This window comes from Peromyscus californicus, unplaced genomic scaffold, assembly GCF_007827085.1.
Source record: "Peromyscus californicus insignis strain IS unplaced genomic scaffold, ASM782708v3 Scaffold_6__1_contigs__length_162567912, whole genome shotgun sequence".
Classification (NCBI taxonomy): domain Eukaryota; kingdom Metazoa; phylum Chordata; class Mammalia; order Rodentia; family Cricetidae; genus Peromyscus; species Peromyscus californicus.
This window is the reverse complement of record NW_026294584.1, coordinates 116508113-116527441: the sequence shown is the minus strand read 5'-3', so window position 1 is coordinate 116527441 and position 19329 is coordinate 116508113. Positions and strand designations below refer to the sequence as shown.

At 47.1% G+C, this 19329-nt stretch overlaps 1 protein-coding gene across 1 annotated transcript in view; it reads left to right on the top strand.

Annotated features, from left to right (window-relative positions):
- Positions 1–4481: 4481 nt before the first annotated feature.
- The window catches only part of Pdzrn3 (PDZ domain containing ring finger 3), a 244153-nt gene continuing 229305 nt past the window's right edge, over positions 4482–19329 (top strand). The window contains exon 1 of the mRNA XM_052719998.1: positions 4482–5320. Within this exon, the coding sequence (XP_052575958.1) occupies positions 4598–5320 (723 nt within the window). The 5' untranslated portion in view covers positions 4482–4597. The remainder of the gene's footprint in view (positions 5321–19329) is intronic.

Here is a 19329-nt window from a genome sequence, read left to right as displayed (position 1 = left end):
CACCTTACTGCAGGATTTTGTTTGTCAAACTAATCGTAGAGGAGATGATGCATGGGATGGGCTTATAAGCTTCCATTCCCATGGAGGGAGTAGACAGACACTGAAAGCAGCCTCCCTCAAACGGAACAGCGTTCCTCCTCACCACCAGACAATAATAATGCCTAGCACCTCTGTAATGTCTTCACGGGTTTCTACATATAAAAATTAGTTAATTAGCAATTATTACCGTATGCTAGGTAAGCAATGATTAACATTATCATAATTTTATGGACTGAGTAGATGAGAGTGGAGGAGAAAGTGCCAAGAGAAAAATTAAAATTAATAAGTTCCTAGATCACAGGCTTGAACTGCAGGGCTTTCAAGAGGGTTTTTTTTTTGTTGTTGTTGTTGTTTTGTTTTTTTGCAAAGAAATAACTGGAGGATAATACTAGAAAGAAGGTTGGAAAAAATTCATTTTCCAAATAGAAACTTTCCTGTTATTAATAGCTCCTGGGATTCCGGGTTTTGTTTTTAGGTCTGAACCTTCACATGCAAACTGTTGTTGCATTTTTTTTTTATTGAGGAACCCTTGTAATTGTTGATCTCACTCTTGATGTCCCTTACCTTGTTTCCCCCCAAACACACACACACACACACACACACACACACACACACACACACACACACTTTAGAAACAGTAATGTGTCTCTCGGATGATCTTAGAAACCTAAAAAATACGTACTTGGAACAGCAAAGAGTGGAGTGATTGCAATGAATAAGTCTACTTGGTTTCACCCATGAACCAGGTATCAGCTGAGCCCTGGGGATGGGACACTCACCCATGTCATTAACACTTTTTCACACTTTAAAATGGGAAAAGCTAGAATGTGCCTTAAGAAACTGTACCATCCTGTGGTTTAACTGAAGAAAGAGGGCCTATTATATCTTATGTAGTTTTATATGTATTTCGAAGAGCATTAAGCTGTGTTATCTTGTAACTTTTTCCTGTACAGAGATCATTGCTTAGGGTCAAGTAACTAATAATGGTTAGAGAAACAGATACTTGTTTTTTGAGGTGCATTCCATTGTGATTGGCATAATCATAAACATGGGCGCACACACATTTTACAGGTAGTGATACCCCCTCCCCCAGGATGCTTTGCCAGAGCACCTATTTGGAAAACACTCTCCTCTACTTTCATTCCTTATGATCCAAGTGAAACTATCCCGTTGTCTGGCTTGAAAATGGGCAGACGAAAGGAGGCCAGCTGGGATCCACACTGTGGATGTACCACCCTGAATGCCTGATCTCGGAAGCCATGCAGAGTCAAACCTGGTTAGGACTTGGATGGGAGAAGAAAGCACAGGTCATATAAAGAAAGGTGATGGTAGAGATGGCGAAGACTATAAAGATTTGCAAAGTAACACATCTATCTGTCCGGAATTGTCCATGTTCCAACACTCCGATGCTTCTGAGACAGTTGAGTGAGTGTGTAATCCAGGTCAGAAAAACCGGAGCCTTTTCTCAGGAGGCTTGGCATGCCTCGTGTTCATCTTCCTGTAGGTTTGCTGCGTGTTTGCTACCATGAAGCCTCCGATTCTCAGTGTGGCACTCGCTTCTCACTGTGCTGCCATGTGATCCTCCAGCCGGCTGAGGATGCCCTTTCTGGCAGTGCCTGGCTTTAGAAGGACGACAAGGTTGTCCTCAAACACTGCAGCGGTTCTCATTCTGGGGCAGTTTTTCCTCCGGGGACATTGGCAAGTGACTGGATGTCATACATGGTGGGTTAGAGTGGTGCTTTGCCACTGCCTGTATGGGAATCACCAAGAGACCAGAGACCTTGCTAACTACCCCAGAGTGCTAGAGGACAACCCCACAACAAAGGATGATCCCGCCTGAATGTGTCACTAGTGAAAACCAACCAAACAACAACAACAAAAAGAAACCTGAATGATACCCCTATTTCTTCCTTTTCTCAATAGTTTTTTGCCTCTTGTTCCTCCTGTCTGTTCAATCCAGCCATGGAACAATACGCATGCCCCTCCTCTCAGCTCTCACATTCCAGGAGGTTTATTTGGCTTGTTTTTTTGCTGACCTCCGAGAATTTTAATACTAAAGTTAACTAATGAGGAGAGGCTTTCTGAAGACTTTGCCTTTGCCTGAAGGGGCAGAATGACAATAGAGGACAGATTCTCTGCAGCCTCATCTGTGTCTCTTCCTCTACAGCCCCTCCCCTCCAAGTCTGTCACCAGGGGCCAAAGATGGGTCAAGGGTCAGCTCTGAACTGAAGTTCAGAGTAACTCAGGTAAGTGTTAATTTCCCATTTATGGTGTATTGTGGAGTTTTCCCCGTTGCTCAAAACCAGTTTGGTTTGAAGATTATCACCCTGTTGACACTAGCTTGTCTATGAAACTGACAAGCCCACACACCTTGGCCGAAAGAATCTGATTCTTAGCCTTATGTGAGAGCCCATGAGTAGCTTAATAAATGTACCAATGGAGGATTTCCCCTGCTGGAGCTTATCGGAGCAAAGGTCATGAATATTTCACATCACTCAGAATCCTAGAAAAGAAATACACTAATTGATTAAAGCAATGAAATGAAAAGTATCACAACTAGACACCAAATGCCATCAGTAAGGATTAAGGAACACCATTGGGGGACCTCAACCGTGCACTGAGCAATCTGGCTAGCAATAACTAGCAACAGCTTTGCAGATGTCTGTTCAGAACACTAATCCTTATAGACATCAAGGCAATTCTTTCCCTCCAATGAAGCAGTTCAATAGTGAAGGTCATGGGTCTTTAGCAGCTCTGTAAGGGACAGAAGTAAAAGTAATTAGACAAAAGGAATACTGTAATCCCATATTCTTGGGTCCACACCAAACACAAAACTCTTAGCTCTCTGTTTTCAGATTCTCTTGAGAATCTGGCAGCAGATTCCAAATGAGAATTCCAGAACTTGATTTCACTCTCACCAGGACTGACTGCGTGTTTCTTAGGAATGTCTACAGCCTTAGGAGGTTTAAAAAGAAAAAGAAAAGAAAAGAGAAGAGAAGAAAAGAAAGGAAGGAAGGAAGGAAGGAAGGAAGAAAGAAAGGAAGAAAGAGAAAGAAACTATGAAATGCATGGGCAATGTTATGAACTTTCCCACTTGGGGTGGAATCCCGAGTGTGGTGTTTCGACACTCACAAGGGTTGCTGAAGACTACAACGTCAGGCTTGCAGACTCTGTTGAGAAGCTGCCCTGGAGTAAAAGAGAAACGTCCCGAGTCCGGGATGGCAAGGGTTTTTCAATCAAGTTGAAATCCAGGGTGTCTATAGACCAGCAGCCCTGGAGTAAAAGAGAAACGTCCCGAGTCCGGGATAGCAAGGGTTTTTCAATCAAGTTGAAATCCAGGGTGTCTATAGACCAGCAGCTTCTGCATGGCTGGTAGTAGGTTCTTTCAACGTGGACACAGGCTCCATATGGACCTCTGGCTCACAATCTGAAACTACACACAGTTCTCAAAAGAGCTTGTCGGCAGCATCCTCTGCAGCAGTTCTTTGAACTTCTCCAGTGGGAAGATGGAGATAAAATCGAAAAAAAAAAATGCACTTAAGAAAAACCAAACAACAAAAACAAGCTGAGGGATGTAGTTGTTGCCGAGATGACTGGGTGGGCGTTGTTACAGGGACTCGGAGTTCTAAGCCCTCCCAGCTCTCCTACCGCCAGAGTCAAGGCTTTCGTAATCAGGGCAAATAGTTTTCAAGTGGAGCTAATGTGCGCTCTCACAACACTGCCTCGCTGGTTTTTAAAGGGACTGATTTAGAAGCTCCCAGCAAAACGCATGCCATACTGTAAGTGCCCTCCTTTCAGAGGTGTTAAGAGAAGTGGACCCAGCCAACCACTCTGGCCTGTCCCACCCAGACAGCTGGAGGGGAGGTCTAATTCCTGAAGTTTCGCCCTCTGGTCCTAGAAACCTCCGGCTGATAAACTCTGCAGTTCGCAGATCCTCTGGTAGCGACCAAAGTTTCAGCAGGAGCGTCCTGCAGCGGCTGTAACTTTCCCCCTAGAGAAATAAATAAATAAAGACCGTAAATACAGAGATAGCGGGGTCTTGGATATTTTTCTCTCTTAAAAGCAGACACAAGAGAAAGGAGGAGGTGAGGAGTGAAAAGTTCTGATGGGTTGCAAGAAACTTCTCCGGGCGAAAGCCACAGATGCTGCTCCAAACCCAGAGAGATGCTCTCTGCTGTCGTATTTTGTCATTTTAGCGAAGCCTCCAAGAGAGGGGAGAGGAGACCCCCCTTAAGAGGGGGTCCATCTCGCGTTTCTGGCAAGTCTCCTTGCTTTGTGATCTCCTCGGCCTCTTCTGCCTCGCGGCCCCCTCCCTTTGGCAGAAGGAGGGTCTCAAGGCCGCTAAGGCAGGATGTGAGTGCGCTCGCGCTCGAGCCAATACGGCCGGAGGAGTCCTGTTCCTCGGGCATTTTCCGAGGAAGTCTGGAGCAATTAGGCTCAGTCCTGGGAGAGCTAGCTGGAGAGCGGGCGGCGTAGCCGGCGTGTCTGGGCCGCCTCGCAGGGAGGGAGGGGGAGGCGGCCGGTCGCCCGGCGACGACACCGGGCCCCGGCCGCCACCATGGGTTTCGAGTTGGACCGCTTCGACGGAGACGTGGACCCCGATCTGAAGTGCGCGCTGTGTCACAAGGTCCTGGAGGACCCGCTGACCACCCCGTGCGGCCACGTCTTCTGCGCCGGCTGCGTGCTGCCCTGGGTCGTACAGGAGGGCAGCTGCCCCGCGCGTTGTCGCGGTCGCCTCTCGGCCAAGGAGCTCAACCACGTCCTGCCGCTTAAGCGCCTCATCCTCAAGTTGGACATCAAGTGCGCGCACGCGGCGCGGGGCTGCGACCGGGTGGTCAAGTTGCAGGAGCTGCCGGAGCACCTGGAGCGCTGCGACTTCGCGCCCGCGCGCTGCCGCCACGCGGGCTGCGGCCAGCTGCTGCTGCGACGCGACGTGGAGGCCCACATGCGCGACGCGTGCGACGCGCGGCCCGTGGGCCGCTGCCAGGAGGGCTGCGGGCTGCCGCTGACGCACGGCGAGCAGCGCGCGGGCGGCCACTGCTGCGCGGGGGCTCTGCGGGCTCACAACGGCGCGCTGCAGGCCCGCCTGGGCGCGCTGCACAAGGCGCTCAAGAAGGAGGCGCTGCGGGCCGGCAAGCGCGAGAAGTCGCTGGTGGCGCAGCTGGCCGCCGCGCAGCTCGAACTGCAGATGACCGCGCTGCGCTACCAGAAGAAGTTCACCGAGTACAGCGCGCGCCTCGACTCGCTCAGCCGCTGCGTGGCCGCGCCGCCCGGCGGCAAGGTAGGCGAGCACTCCCTGTGGCCTCCCGCCTGATCGGGCGCCTTAGCTGACCCCGCACCCAGGTCCTTTGAGCAGAGGGGTGCCAGGGTCTTCCTGGGTGCATCTCTGACACCTCCTTGTTGGCTGTGCCTGCCAGCTGCATCACTCCGCGAGGAGTTACTTGTCTCAACTGAGAAAGTATGATCCCAACAGGCAGGACATATAGGGCGAGGTGGAGCCATAGCAGTTTTGAGGGGTTGAGGGAGCCTCTGGAAAGCGTCTGCAAACACCAAAAGGAACCCACAACCCAGTGTGGGGAAGTGTGGCTCCAGAGTGCCACAGAGTGCAGGCTGGCCTGGTGATCCTGGGGAAGCTGCTAAGCCTGTCTTAAAGATCAGAGCCATGCATGGTCCTTGTGGACGTGAGATTGCATGATGACCTGGATCCATGGATCTGCTGCGATTCCAAAAATAATGACGGGAACCCAGAGCCATCGTGGTGCAGCTTAAAAAGGATGCCAGGAGAGAGGCCCCAGTGTAAAGGTTGGATTCAAACGTGTGCTTTCCTGCCAACTCACTGGCTGACCTTGAGCAAGCAGCTTAACCCCTCTAAAGTTGGAAACTGTGGTTCCCAAAGGTTTAAAGCAGGAAAACACAGGCAGACAGGCACCCTAGGAGTACTCATCTGGGCAATCCAGAAAGAAGCCAAGGACTCCCTTGCTCCAATAACTAGAAAGTGATAATTAAGAGCCAGTCCTCTGGAATTAGAACTGATTTCAGATCTCCACCTTTTGATAATCAGCTTGCAGCTTAGCCTCCACAGGTGCCTCAGTTTACCTCTAATGTAAAAGGAGGCTGTTTCTATCGAGGTGAGACTAAAGGAAATGGCCTGGCACGGTGCCCGTCAGAGAGTACCCGCAATTACCTTAAACTACTCCTGTGCCATTCCTCTGCCCTGCTGACCAGGGTAATTATGTCAGCCTCCACTCCTGAGGGTTTACCCTCCTCAGCTCTTCCCAGTCATTTCATTTCTTTCTTCTTCTTTTTTCCCCCCTTACTGGAACATAGGTACAATGTTTGCCTTTTTGTAGATGGAGAAACTAAGGCTTCTTGGAGGGACAATCGTATGCTCCGATCAGGGCTTTACAGTTCAGAAGTGGGTTTTGACTACATGTGTCTCTAATCCAGTGTTTCTCAACCTGTGGGTCACGACCCCGTTGGGTGTGTGTGTGTGTGTGTGTGTGTGTGTGTGTGTGTGTGTGTGTGTGACAGATTAGCTATCTTGCCTATCAGGTATTTACATTACAATTATAACAGTAGCAAAATTCCAGCTATGAAGTCGCAATGAGATAATTTTATGGTTGGTGGTTACCATAGCGTGAGTGTATTAAAGGGTCAAAGGGTCACAGCTCTAGGAAGGATGAGAACCACTGCTCTAGTCCCTGTTATTAAGCACCTTTGGGATGTGTCTCAGTATAACTGCCAGTATCAGTTACTCTGTTAGTGGCCAACGACAGTGGGAGGTGAGGTACTTTACGCTTCATCTAACCCTTACAGATGAGGGAACTGATGGGGGTTGCGGGTGGGGGATTATATAATCTGTCCAGACCCCAGTAGTGATACTCACGAGAAGGGAGTGGATTCGGGTTCTGCCTCCCCTGACAGGTGTTTACTAGACTTTGGTTCAGTCTAGGCGTGTGCTGACGTTTGGGGACTTGGCAGCTCTTGGTTGTTGGGGTGGTGTTCTGGGAACCTCTGTCGGCAGGTACCCTGTGGAACACTGAGCAGTATTCCTGGCTGCAACCTCCCGGATGCCAGGAGACTTTCCTCTCAAGCCCCAGCACCCCCAAAACATGTCTCCAGATTTTATCAGGTGTCCTCTAAGGGACCACATCCCCCAACTTGGGAACCGCTGGTTTGCCTGCGAGCGAGAGTGCCACATTTCCAACAGCTGGGTGCTTCTGCTTCCTGGTAAGGGGCGTGGACCCTGCTGCTGCCACACTGCCTGCCTGCTCCAGATGGCCTGGCAGAGAGGGAGCATATTTGCCCAAAGGGGCCCTGGGGACCTGTGTCTGCTCCGTTTTCCCCACTTCCCCTCCCCTGCTCTTTCTTCCATGCCTGCACACCCGGCCTGCAAGTTTCCACCCTTCACCCCCTTCCTGGCTTCTGGCCTGTCTGTCAGCTGCAGTCTCCACAGCTGGCCAGCTCTGGGCGAAGGGCAAATATTTACAGCTCCGGGGCTCACAGAGGACCGCACAGGCGCACAAAAGACTGGTGTGAGCTCACAACTCACCCAAACAGAGAGTTGAGCTTGCTTTTCAGTCGGGCGCCAGGCTTGGGGTGAAGCCTTTCCCAAGTGTCTCTTGTTTATGCTGTCATCTGGGCTTCCTGTGTCGTTTTACGAGTGACGCTTATTTATAAATAAGCCATTCACTCCTTCTGAGTTCATACATCATTCATTGTTGAGATAGTTTGTTATTTCTTCTTGCCTTTCTATTTTCTTTCTGGGATGTTTGGGTAAATTCTCTCTTAGAATCAAAAATATGATAGTTGAATCAAGCTTGTGGACGTGTTTTGAAGATCTGTTGGGTAAGTGGGGCAGAGAATCAAGGGTGTTATGCTTAGGAACAAGATGTTGATTTTGAGAGACAGAAAGCTCCATCCTGGAGTTGGACTTCCATGAAACTCTGTACCAGGCCTGGGGACAGCCAAGGATGTCCTGATCCCAAAACTGCCCTAGCTGCTTTCTCTGACTTCAACCCTTAGCCAGCCTCAGCTGAGGTCTTAGGGAAGCTTGTTCCTCCTGTCCCCAAGTTAACCCTCCATGGCCTTCGTTGAGAGGGTCAGCAATCCCTGTGGCAGCTGTAACTCCACCCACCCGGAGCTGTTTAAGAACTTGTGTATTTCATTGGGCCAACTTTCTGTCCCTCCTAGGCTCTGTTTATTCTTTGCCAGAGGCAGAAGGATTTAGGTTGCCTGGAAACTCTCAGATACAAAACTTTTATTTCATATTTTTTTAAATCCCAGTGTTTGTTTCTCCATTGTAAACCGAAGCATGTAATAAAACTTGCTTCATCAATGATCTGGCGTTCTTCATATTGTCTTGAGATTCAGTTTTTGACAACACCTGAGCACCCTGGTATGGCCAGACTGTACCATGTGGTTTGCTCTGGTTAAAGTGTTATTACTGTTTTTTCAGACCTCAGTGTGCTGGGAATCCTTGGAGCATGTGGTACCACCCATATCTCACAGTTTCACCCACTGAACAGTCTCAGGAGCCCAGAGTCTTATACATGCTGAGCAAGTATACTACCACCGAGCTACATCCTCAGTCCTATTTTATGAATTTTTTTCCCTCTGTGCAGTGTTGGTAATGGAGTCCAGAGCCTCATAAATGCCGGATGAATTAATTCCTCCCCTTCAGACCATTGTCTAAACATTTTAAGACCAGGACAATATTTTAAAACTGACATCAACAGCAGTGGTCTAGGAAGATACCTCTGACTTGCCTGAGGCCACATCTCTTGGTAGTAGGCCTGACATGGGTGCCATACTTCAGTTAAAGAGATGTGCTCCCACCCTGAGGTTCCCATCCTGATCTACCTACCTATCTGTCAGAGCAAAAGCATTCTAGAGCAAGTTGGGTTTTGCTCTCTGGCAAAGGAGAAGCTCCTGGTAAAACTATAGAGTTGTGGAGAAACTTGAGGCTCATCCCTGTGCCTCTAGAGGCTCTTTGACTCCTGGTATCTGGTCAGTCATGGCATTCTGTGGCTCTTACCTTTAGAACCCATCTTGCACCTAACTGTTATTCAGTCTTCTCCAGGTCATCCGGACAGTCTCTTCCATCTCAGTCAGAGGTTCTCAACCTCAGCACAGCTAATGTTTGCACTGGCTGATGCATGTTGTGCCTATGTTAGTAGTGGTCGGGCATACCCTGACATCAACACACACAGGACAGCAGCATTCCCCAGGCTGGGACAGTCAAATCTACCTGCAGCTACTCCACAGTGAGGATCAAGACTGGCCTTTCTTTCAACCACTGCCATCCTGATGTCATCTGCCTGGACCGGAAGTTCCTCTTTATACCCTTTTGTTTCACACCATTCTTTACCTAGCACTGGCAATAACGTCTTACAAATGCAAATCTCCTCTCACTCTCCACTGTGCTCCCTTTGCCTGGGGTGGGAGGAGGCAAATGGTCCAGCAAACTGCATCCAACTGCTTCCACCTGTCGGAGGAGTCCTCTTTTCTCTTGTGTCCGCTTCCTCTTTTCTCTTGTGTCCGCTTCCTCCTTTCTCTTGTGTCCGCTTCCTCCTTTCTCTTGTGTCCGCTTCCTCCTTTCTCTTGTGTCCGCTTCCTCCGTTCTCTTGTGTCTGCTTCCTCCTTTCTCGTGTCTGCTTCCCTGATTTCTGAGGACTCTGTGGGTAAGCCTCCAAGCTCCTAACTAACTACCCCTGGGCCTTTGCTTTTTCTCTACCTGAAGTGATGTTTCCAGTTGCTTCACTGGGGGACCTGCTCGTTTCCTACCTCTCTCCTTTTGCCCTGGGCCTTTCTGTCTGCTTAGGTTTGTTCCTTGGTAAATAACTTACTCCCTTTCCTCTCTGTCTTGGTCCAGCATCACCACATTCAGAAGCTAGGCTTCTCCGATCTTCTAGATGGCATCTGGTGTCCTAAAGCTCTCCCTTGTTCATGGAATGTAGTTATAGCTCTATAATTAGAAGGGTCTGTCTGATTGAGGGCTGTCTCCTCCCTGTTAGAGTCCTCCTTGCCATGTGCCTCGTAAGTTCTCGATGGGGACTCTTATCAGCCATAAAAACCTTTCGGGTTGCTCATGAAGAATGGACTTGTGTTACGAACAATATGTTTTCCTATGTCATCCGCCCCTCAAATAGTTTCCAGGTTTCTGGGAGACATCATTTTTCTTCTATGAGATCCACCCAGATCAAGTTGTATAAAGCTCCAAATCCCCGAAACTGCTTTGGCCATTTAGAAGTGGAGATAAGTTAATTTAACAAATAATTGTATCAGAAAGTATTACAGATGTGTGAAGGCTTTGAAATGAATCTATACAGTGTTTGCCGTTGGGTGTTCTTTATTTCTGACAAGTGTTAGCAAATAGCCATTCCTTAGTGTATTTAGCAAACAGCCTCTTTCAGCTGAAAGAAATGTGAGCTGACAGTTGTATTCTGTTTCAGTGATTTATAAAGAAGGTGCGGATTTGGTTTACAGATATATTAGCTATACTGGAATCAGTATGTATAACTGGACAGTTGGGGTTGGCTATCCTCCTGAGATTTATGTATGAGTGGACCCTTTAGTGTTCAGAGGTGATGCTTGCCTCTCTGGGTTAGTATTTGATAAATGAGAATCTTTGTGTCAGGTAGTTCTCACTGTACTGGAACCCAGAATGCTGAGTTGAAGGGAAGAAAAGTATCCAGCAGTTTTCACTGGTTGCTGACACCTTAGGGTGCCATGTGCACAGACATATGTTGGTGTCTTGAGGCATCACCTTCCTTAAGTAGAATTCTCCTGCTGTCCTGCTCTTTTTTTATGGAGAGATCATAAAATGTTTTAAGCCAGGAACCGGGGAGGTAGCTCGGCTGGTAAAGTGCCTACTGCGTAAGTATGAGGACCTGAGCCTGAGTCCCCAGCACCCACATAAAAGGTGACCACTGACTGCAGTGTACCCCTATAATGCCAGCGTGATGGAGGCAGAGACTGAGAATCCCTATTGCTCAATCACCAACCAGCCTGGCCGAACTGATGAACTCCAGATTAAGTGAGAGACCCCTGCCCCTGTGTGTGTGTGTGTGTGGTGGAGAAAGGAAGACACTGGACATTGACATCTGGCCTCCACATACATGAGTACATACTTGCATATATGTGCATACACACAGGAACAGGTACACACATGTACATATACAAAACAAAACGAAAAACAAAATCAAACAACAAATAAACAAAAAATACTTCCGCCAAACAGAAACATTCTAAATCAGCGTGGTTAAAACTAGAAGTGGGATTCTAAGGGCAAAGCCAGCTTTAAACCTAGTATTACCTAACTTCAATCTCATGCACTTTTTTTCAAAGTAAGAATGCTTTGTCCAATATCAATTAGTTGCTCCTAAAATCACATGCATATACACAATCCTCAGCAGGCTGTATTTATATATTTATACACACACACACACACACACACACACACACACACACAACAATAATAGTTGCATAAAAAGATGCCATGCATTTGAGAGGGAGAAGGAGGCCTTAGGAGGACTTGGAAGGAGGAAAGGGGAAAGAGATGTAATTATCCCTTAATTAAAATTTAGCAAATTAAAAAATAAGAATAGCTTATCATCCTGAGTGATACTCTTCCTGAAGTCTTCTACAGGCTTTGGAAGGACTGTTGTTATTTGTGCCTAGTACCATGTAGGATGGAGTGTGGATGCATCTTCTAGTTCATTCTCAGGGAGACCTGGTCACTCTCTACTGTGGGCAGGATCAGAGTCCAGATTGTTTAGTACCTTGCTCAATATGCTCTACATGTCTCCTTCTGGTTGTTCTCTTGGCTTCCAACCCCTGGATTTGTCCCCTTGCAGTAATTTCCATGTTCCCAGATCCTGTGCTATGCATGGGAAGTACAAAGTACAAAGCAAAACCAGAGCTTGGCTATCAAAGACACTCAGGCATAATAAATAAAAGGAAATACAATGATACTGTCCAGGATGGGTTAGTGCTTCATTTCTCTCATTTTTATCCAAGTTACTTTAAGAGGGGTTCATGGTGGGAAGTACATGAAATCTTTCCCAATATATTCCATTGTTCAGTTCCTCACATTCTTGTATCCTGAGTACCAGGTACTGTGGTGGATGTTGATTGGTACAAAGACAAAATTGAGCATCATTAGCTCAAGGGAACAGTCAGACACCTATGTATGAATTGAAAACACCCCTAACTCTCATTCTTTGCCTATCCAAGCTTTGTATCTGTCAGGCCACCATTCTCCCCCTGCCTCCAGTAAAGGTGCCCTAATAAGCTAGTTCCAATAAGAATGGGATTGGTGTCACATAATGATTACTCTTGTAAAGAAAATAACTAACAGATGGGTTTGCGTGGCCGTCTTTCTCACCATGCCACATGTATAATTACCGGTGTGTAACAGGGCAAAGGCAGTGTGTTACCTTGGTGTGAGTGTGGCCTGCAGCAACCACAGCCTTGGGAACTGGGGATGGGTGTACCAAGATGCATCCTTGGCAGACAGTTTACCCTGTTTGCTAGCAGCTGGTTTGTTTGTTTGTTTGTTTGTTTTGCTAGCAGAGGTGGCCATAGCTCCTCTGCAGGAACAATGAAGACAGGGACGGACTGACAGCCTGAGGATCAGGTTGAGGGGCAGGGTTGGATGAAAGAGCTAGAGCTAGACAGAGCAGAGCTAGTGTGAGATGGCTGTCAGACCTTAGACTCCGTGATCTGAAGGATGACATGTGTCTTTCCCCCTGATGCTCAGGAACTCTGAGAGGAACTCCCAGTTCCAATAAACAAGAACATAATGGTCTTATAGCTGCTGAGCGAAGTAGACTTTTCTCCCTTTAATTTGGCAAAGAAATACTTTAGGATGGGTCTTGGAATGTTTAAATTATTTAAAAAAAAAAAAACAAAAAACCTTTTACCATTGTACTCAGGAGGCTACGGCAGAAGGATCACTTTCAAGGCTTGTCCTATGCTAGGTAATGAAGCCCAGTTAAAAACAAAATTTCACAAACTCTTAACCACCATGTCTTAGTCCATCTGAATGTCATGATTTGGGTAGTTTATAAACCATAGAAATTGCTTTCTCAGGCTCTGGAGTCTGAGAAGCCCAAGAAAACGATTGAGGCACATTCCATGTCAGATGAGGGCCTGGAGCAGCCTTGGTTCACAGACAATCCTTTTTTTTTTTTCTTTTCTTTTTTTTCTTTCTTTCTCTGCCTTTATAGAAGAGGCAAGACCCTCTGGGGCCTCTGATGAGGGCACTGATTCCTAATCACAATTCGACAGGCCTCCCCTCTTCCATTGATATAGAGACTTAGGATTTCAACAAAACAAATTGTAAAACGTGTCTGTGTGTATACATATATCTACGTGTGTAGGGGGGGACTATAGGGCAGAGAACAATGGTCAGTGTTATTCCTCGGGTATGTCCATTTTGGTTTTTGAGGTAAGGTCTTTGAGTGGTGTGGAACTTAGTATGTATGGTAGACTGGATGGCCAGAGGACCCCAGGGACCTGCCAGTCTCCACATCTCCAGCTCTGGGATTACAAGCGTGCACCAGCCCTTGCGACAGTCATTTTGCTTGCAAGGCGAGCACTTTACTGACTGAGCCCTCTCCCAACCACCTGACGTCTGAATATTGAGGGCAAACGAACACTCACAGCATGACACACTCTTGATGGACACATTAAGGATGTCGCACTTGAGGTTATGATGGTGGCAGTGGTGGTTTGCATTGCATTTGGTTATTTCCATGAATCATTGCTTGTGAATAGTCGCTGGGAAAGCAAATGAGTCAGTGGCAAAAATTAGAGATACGGATTTGAAACTCAGCTTGTGGAAATACAGAATTAAACGCTCAGGGATTTTGCAGCTTGTTTAAATAATGTGGCAAACTTTCGAGTAGGGCAGAAGTGAGAACTCTGTCTCTGTTCCTTTATTTTGCAAACACATGCTGTTTGGCTTGCAGATGTGCGTGTGTGTGTGTGAGTGTGTGTGTGTGTGTGTGTGTGTGTGTGTGTGTGTGTGTGTGTGTGTGTGATTCTGCAGAACTTAAACCTCTGCAAAAGCTGTTCTTTGGTCCCATATACCAGTCTTCCTGGGCCCTTCATCTCTCTCTGTTCTCTCTACACCTGTCTTGGTAAGCCACGCCTCCTGCTCTTGCTCCCATGCCATCTCATCCAACTGAAACTTATATTCAAGTATCATGTCTGTGGCCCCTCCCCCTCTGCCTTAGGCTCACACAGTGTCCCCTTCTGTTCTTTCTTCAAGAACCCTTTCTTTCAACTGGAATTTGAATCACAAGGAGGGTGTAGTCTATGCTGCTTCATTGAGAATGGCAAAGTCTGAACTACAAAGAGGACAAAGCCTCCAAGTGCAGGGAGTGAAGACATGCCCAGCCCTTCCTCACAGAACTGCTGGCAGACGGCTCCGTCTCCTGGTCCCTCCAACCCCCAACTCTGCACATTCTTTGCTTGGCGACAGCCAAATATACAGCACTTTCATGTCACTAGTCAACAGATGGGTCTGTTACCCAGCTGTGTGAACCTCAAGGAACATTGCTAATCTGAAGCCGAGAGGTGTCCTGTCACCCCCAGACAGCCTAGTGGTCAGTCAGTTCCATTTCCCCTATAGCCACTGGGCAACTTTCCAGTTCAGCAAACTCCACTCCGTGAGGCCACAGCTGCACTGAGCCAGAAACAGCCATCACTTGGCAAAAAGGAGTTTCAGAAAGAGTTCAGAGCGACAGCGGCAGGGATGGATAGGAGAGCCGTACTGTTTAGTGATGGCTGGCGTCCAAGCTTCTGAAGCCAGAGAAGAGTGACAGAATCAGACTGAAATGCATAGGGACTTTGTCCCTAGAGGGCAGGTCACACTCTTCAGTGCTGAAGAGTGGCCCTTAGGAGAGTGTCTCTCAGACAATCAAAGTAGAGCAACACATCACTTAACGAGGAGATGATCTGAGAAATGTGTTAGGCAGTTCTGTCACATGAAAACATCATAAGGTCTATTTATACTCGGGTGATGCCAGGACATCACATCACATGGGACCACTCATAGATGTGCCCTGACTTTAAGTGAAAAGTCATTGGGTGAAAAACGTCATTAAGAGGGTCATAGCAGTATATGTAATAAGTAACTTCCACCACGAAGATTCCTCCCCTCCCCAGATCCTTAAATAGCTGGCTGTGGAGTGGAAAGCTGAGCAGCTGCAGTTTCAGATGTTCCAACAGGTCCATATTGGAAGAGGGCAGCGATGTGTATTTTAAGTAAAATCACCTTTATGTTACTGGGAAGTGAGCTGCTATTTCTTATGACCCGCTGGCCTGGGCTATTTGAGTGTTTCATGCCCTTGGGTCTTGAGAGCCACAGCCCCTTCTCGAAGGTTAATCTGTGCCCTTTCTCCATCCTAAAGATGTAAGGCTTTCCCAAGGAGACCTACATCATGCTAAGGACCTGTCTATCTCCTCGGATAGAGTTCTAGGATGGCAGTAGCATGTCAGTGGTGTGTTAGAACTGTCTGTCAAGCTACAAGAAACAGTGATGTCACTGGGCTCCGTAATGACTGTGGTAGGAGTGCTCCTCTGTCTGTCGGGTTCTGGGAACTCCTCCAGGGGAGGAGACATGAGAACTGTTACGGAGCACAAACAGCTGAAGGCCACGCTCCTGAGCAGGGTTCTCCTCACTTCTACTTGCTGCCCTTTTCCTTCTCCTGCATACTTCTCAACCTTAAGACTCGTGATCGGGTGGGCCTTGGTGCTGTCTAGAGTGTGCAGCCATCCCTAAGGACCCTGCCTTCCCTCTCTCCTCTGCCTCCACAGCTCACAGCCAAGCTCACAGTCCCTGGGTTTGTGCTGGTGCAGGTGGCATCTGTTTTCCTTCCCCTTTGCTCCCAGGCCCATCTCCCCCTCTGCTTGGCCATGCCTTGTGTCCCATTGTCATTCAGCTGGCCCACAGCCCACCTTGTGTAACTGAAAAGTTTCTCTCCGGGCCCCGCCAATCCCCCGCAGTCCCGCAGCCCACTTATAAAATAATCACTCAGAAGCTTATATTACTTATAAACTGTATGGCCGTGGCAGGCTTCTTGCTATCTAGTTCTTATATCTTAAGTTAACCCATTACTGTAAATCTGTACCTTGCCACATGGCTCGTGACTTACTGGTGTCTTACATCTTGCTACTCATGGCGGCGGCTGGCAGCGGCTCTTTCTGCCTCAGCCTTCCACTTCCCAGAATCCTCCTCTCTCCTTGTCCCGCCTATACTTCCTGCCTGGCTACTGGCCAATCAGTACTTTATTTATCAATCAATCATCCACAGCAACCTTGTTGTCTGCCAGACTAGTCTATGCTCTGCTCAGAGTCTGAGCTGCCTGCCTGATTTCTCTCAGCACACCTGTCCCCTCCAGTGCTAAATGTGTCTGCCTGGCATCTCTTCCATCAGTATTCTAGAATTATTTTTCCAGTCTTGGAAAAAAAAAAAAAAGAGAAAGAGAGATGCAACAAAAAATAGTATCTTCCTTTTTGTTTCTTTTTAAAATTCCTTTTATTTTTAGGTGCCAGTTCTCCAAGCTTACCTCAATATTGACTAAGCTATTCTCCACTGAACGGATTTGGTGGAAGAGTGACTGATAGGCTAAAGAACATCCTAGCTTCAGTGCTGAGCCAGGTCCATCTCAACATTGAGCCTTGGTTATGTCTTGAGCACTTAATATTGACCGGTATACTTCGGCATATATGTATCCTTGTGAGCTATTACCCGCATCATCCATCGTCATGGTACCTGTGGCATGAGAAGAAACTATTATCCCTTTGCTGTGGATCAGGAAAATGACGTCAAGTCATGACTCATAAGTGGAAGATCTTATCTACGGTGCTATTGGTGTCAGGGGCGTAGGACTCTCTGGATTCACTAAGCTATGAAGAACATTCTCAATCGTTGTAGTTACTATTATAAAATCCAGTATACTCCTTAAACTTTAATTATACAGGTGCCATGTCACAGAACCCAGGGGTGTCCAACCTTTTGACCTTGCTATATGGCATTGTCCTCTGCAACTGTGTGGGACCACAATGTAGCGATCCTGGGAGGTATGCAGCGCGCAGGTGTCAGATTGACATACCTGGTGCAGATGGATTTAGGGTGTACACATCATCCTGCAGAGAACATGGGTGCTGGAGTTTCACAGACCTCGGTTCTAGTGTTCAGGCCCCCACTTTACTTCTATTTAACCTTGAGCCTGTGTGTGATTGCCCTGAGCCTGTTTCTCCAGGTGTAATGTGCTAATGTGTTGACAGGTGGATGTGTCATCCCATCAGCTGTTCACATAAGTAGGACTCTTTCCCACGTCTGATCCCCCACATTGAATTTTGAAGAAAACTGCATAGCATGGCTTTTGATGAACTCCCAAATGACCTAGCACTGCTCAAATAGTCCTTTGAATGAAAGATGCCACTGTAACGAAGTGCGAAGTATCAGGAGGGCAGCATGGGTGAGGACCCTTGCACTTCTCCCATGCATACTTCTCTGTAGTTTGGTGAAATATAATTGAGTGGGAACCATTTCCACAACTCTGTTCTGAAGTGTTTTGAGCCCAGGAGCAGATTACACAGTTTCTCAGAGATGAATGTTAGTATATCCAACGTATTGGGTGGCATCTGGTGTTGCAAACCACAGTTCGTATTTCATCTGCAGACTGAGGGAGTGAAGGTTGTTGGAGAAGGCAATAGCAAAGGCAAAGCAGAATGAAGCTCTTGGGAAAAGAACAGAGAATGGCCTTCGGTAACTGGGTGGAGATATGAAAGAATTCCGCTCATACGGAAGTTCATCTTAGCCAGCTCAGCATCCCTGGTGAATCTTTTGCACATTAGATTACTGCTGTGACTCAGCCCTAGGAGATGAACTGCCATCTGAATCCAGTCTGGGCAGCGGACTAGTTCAAGGTGATTGTAAAACATCCTTCTTTCTTCCCTTGGATTGCCTCTGGCAAGGAAGTATAGGCCAACTTGATCATTGGGAACAGTTCTTTTTGCAAGGTGCTGTTGGGCTCAGGAATATTGTATTTCTGGCATGGCTTTCTTAATCACTCAAAAGATACCCAAGGCCATGTCTCTGGACACCTCAGATAGCATCCTTTGGAGATACATAGTTCAATTCAGACAGGATCTTGTTCTGTTTCTGTCTCCTGGGCAAGCCTTCCTACAATGAATTCTTTTCCTGGAACTTTAGCAGTTGAAGCATATGGGACAGGGTATAGATTTTGCAGACTTGCATAGGATTATCTTCTACATGCTACAGTGAAACAAAGAAGTGTGAGAGTTGGATAGAATTGAAGGGTGTTCATCTAAATACAAGCTCGCCTTAGTGTTAGCTCATTGATAGGTAACAACTTTGGGGCAGTCTTCCACCTGTATTGGGAAGATGGTAATAAGTTTATAAAACTGTGTGGATCAGTAAATGAAATAAAGCACTTCACTTTGAGTATAGTTTCTGGCACAATAGCAAAAACTGAAAATATTAGCTGTTATCATTGGAAATGCAGCATAATAAAATGCTTTGCTCTTTACCCCTCTCCTTCCCCTTCCTCTTCGTCCATCCTCCCCCTTCCCTCCCCTCCCCTCCTCCCCTTCTCTTCCAAGTTTGCTCCCTCCCTTGGTCCCTCCCTTCCTTCTCTCTTCATGGTTCTCACATAGTAGATTTGAAAATAAACTTTGTGTTCATTTGATCATGCATTCTTCTTTGTACACCATTTGAGGTTGTCGAAGCACAACCATCTGCCTTGGATTAGTGTGTAACTGTACAGTTTCCATCGCTGATTGTTATGAAAGCCAGGCATGTCAGCCATGTAAGATAACTTGTCCAAAGTACCATGTATTTCTAACTTTTCACCCTGCTAAGAGAGCACAGGAAGAAATGGATTTAGTGAATTTCCAGTGTCCAACACAGAGAGCTGTAAACTGTCTGACGAGAAAACGTTTCAAAGCTGTGTTAGTGAGCTTAGTGTGTATGTCACAGAACAAGGAGTAACAGTTTGTTCATGAGATTACATCTATTTTTACTTTTCTGTCACGTGAGAGCGTTAGCTGAGGGTGCCTGGCATCTCTGTCCCTTTTGGCTGCTTGTGTGACCTGTCCTAGGTGACTTGAGCTTGTTGGATTGAAAGGTGTCATGATGTCCAGCTCTGCCCCAGCATGATTTGTGCTAAGTGGTTCTACATTTCATGTACATCAGACAGTAATGACTCTGGAAATGAGCCCTCCCCTTTGTAGCTCGACTCGGGGTTTTCT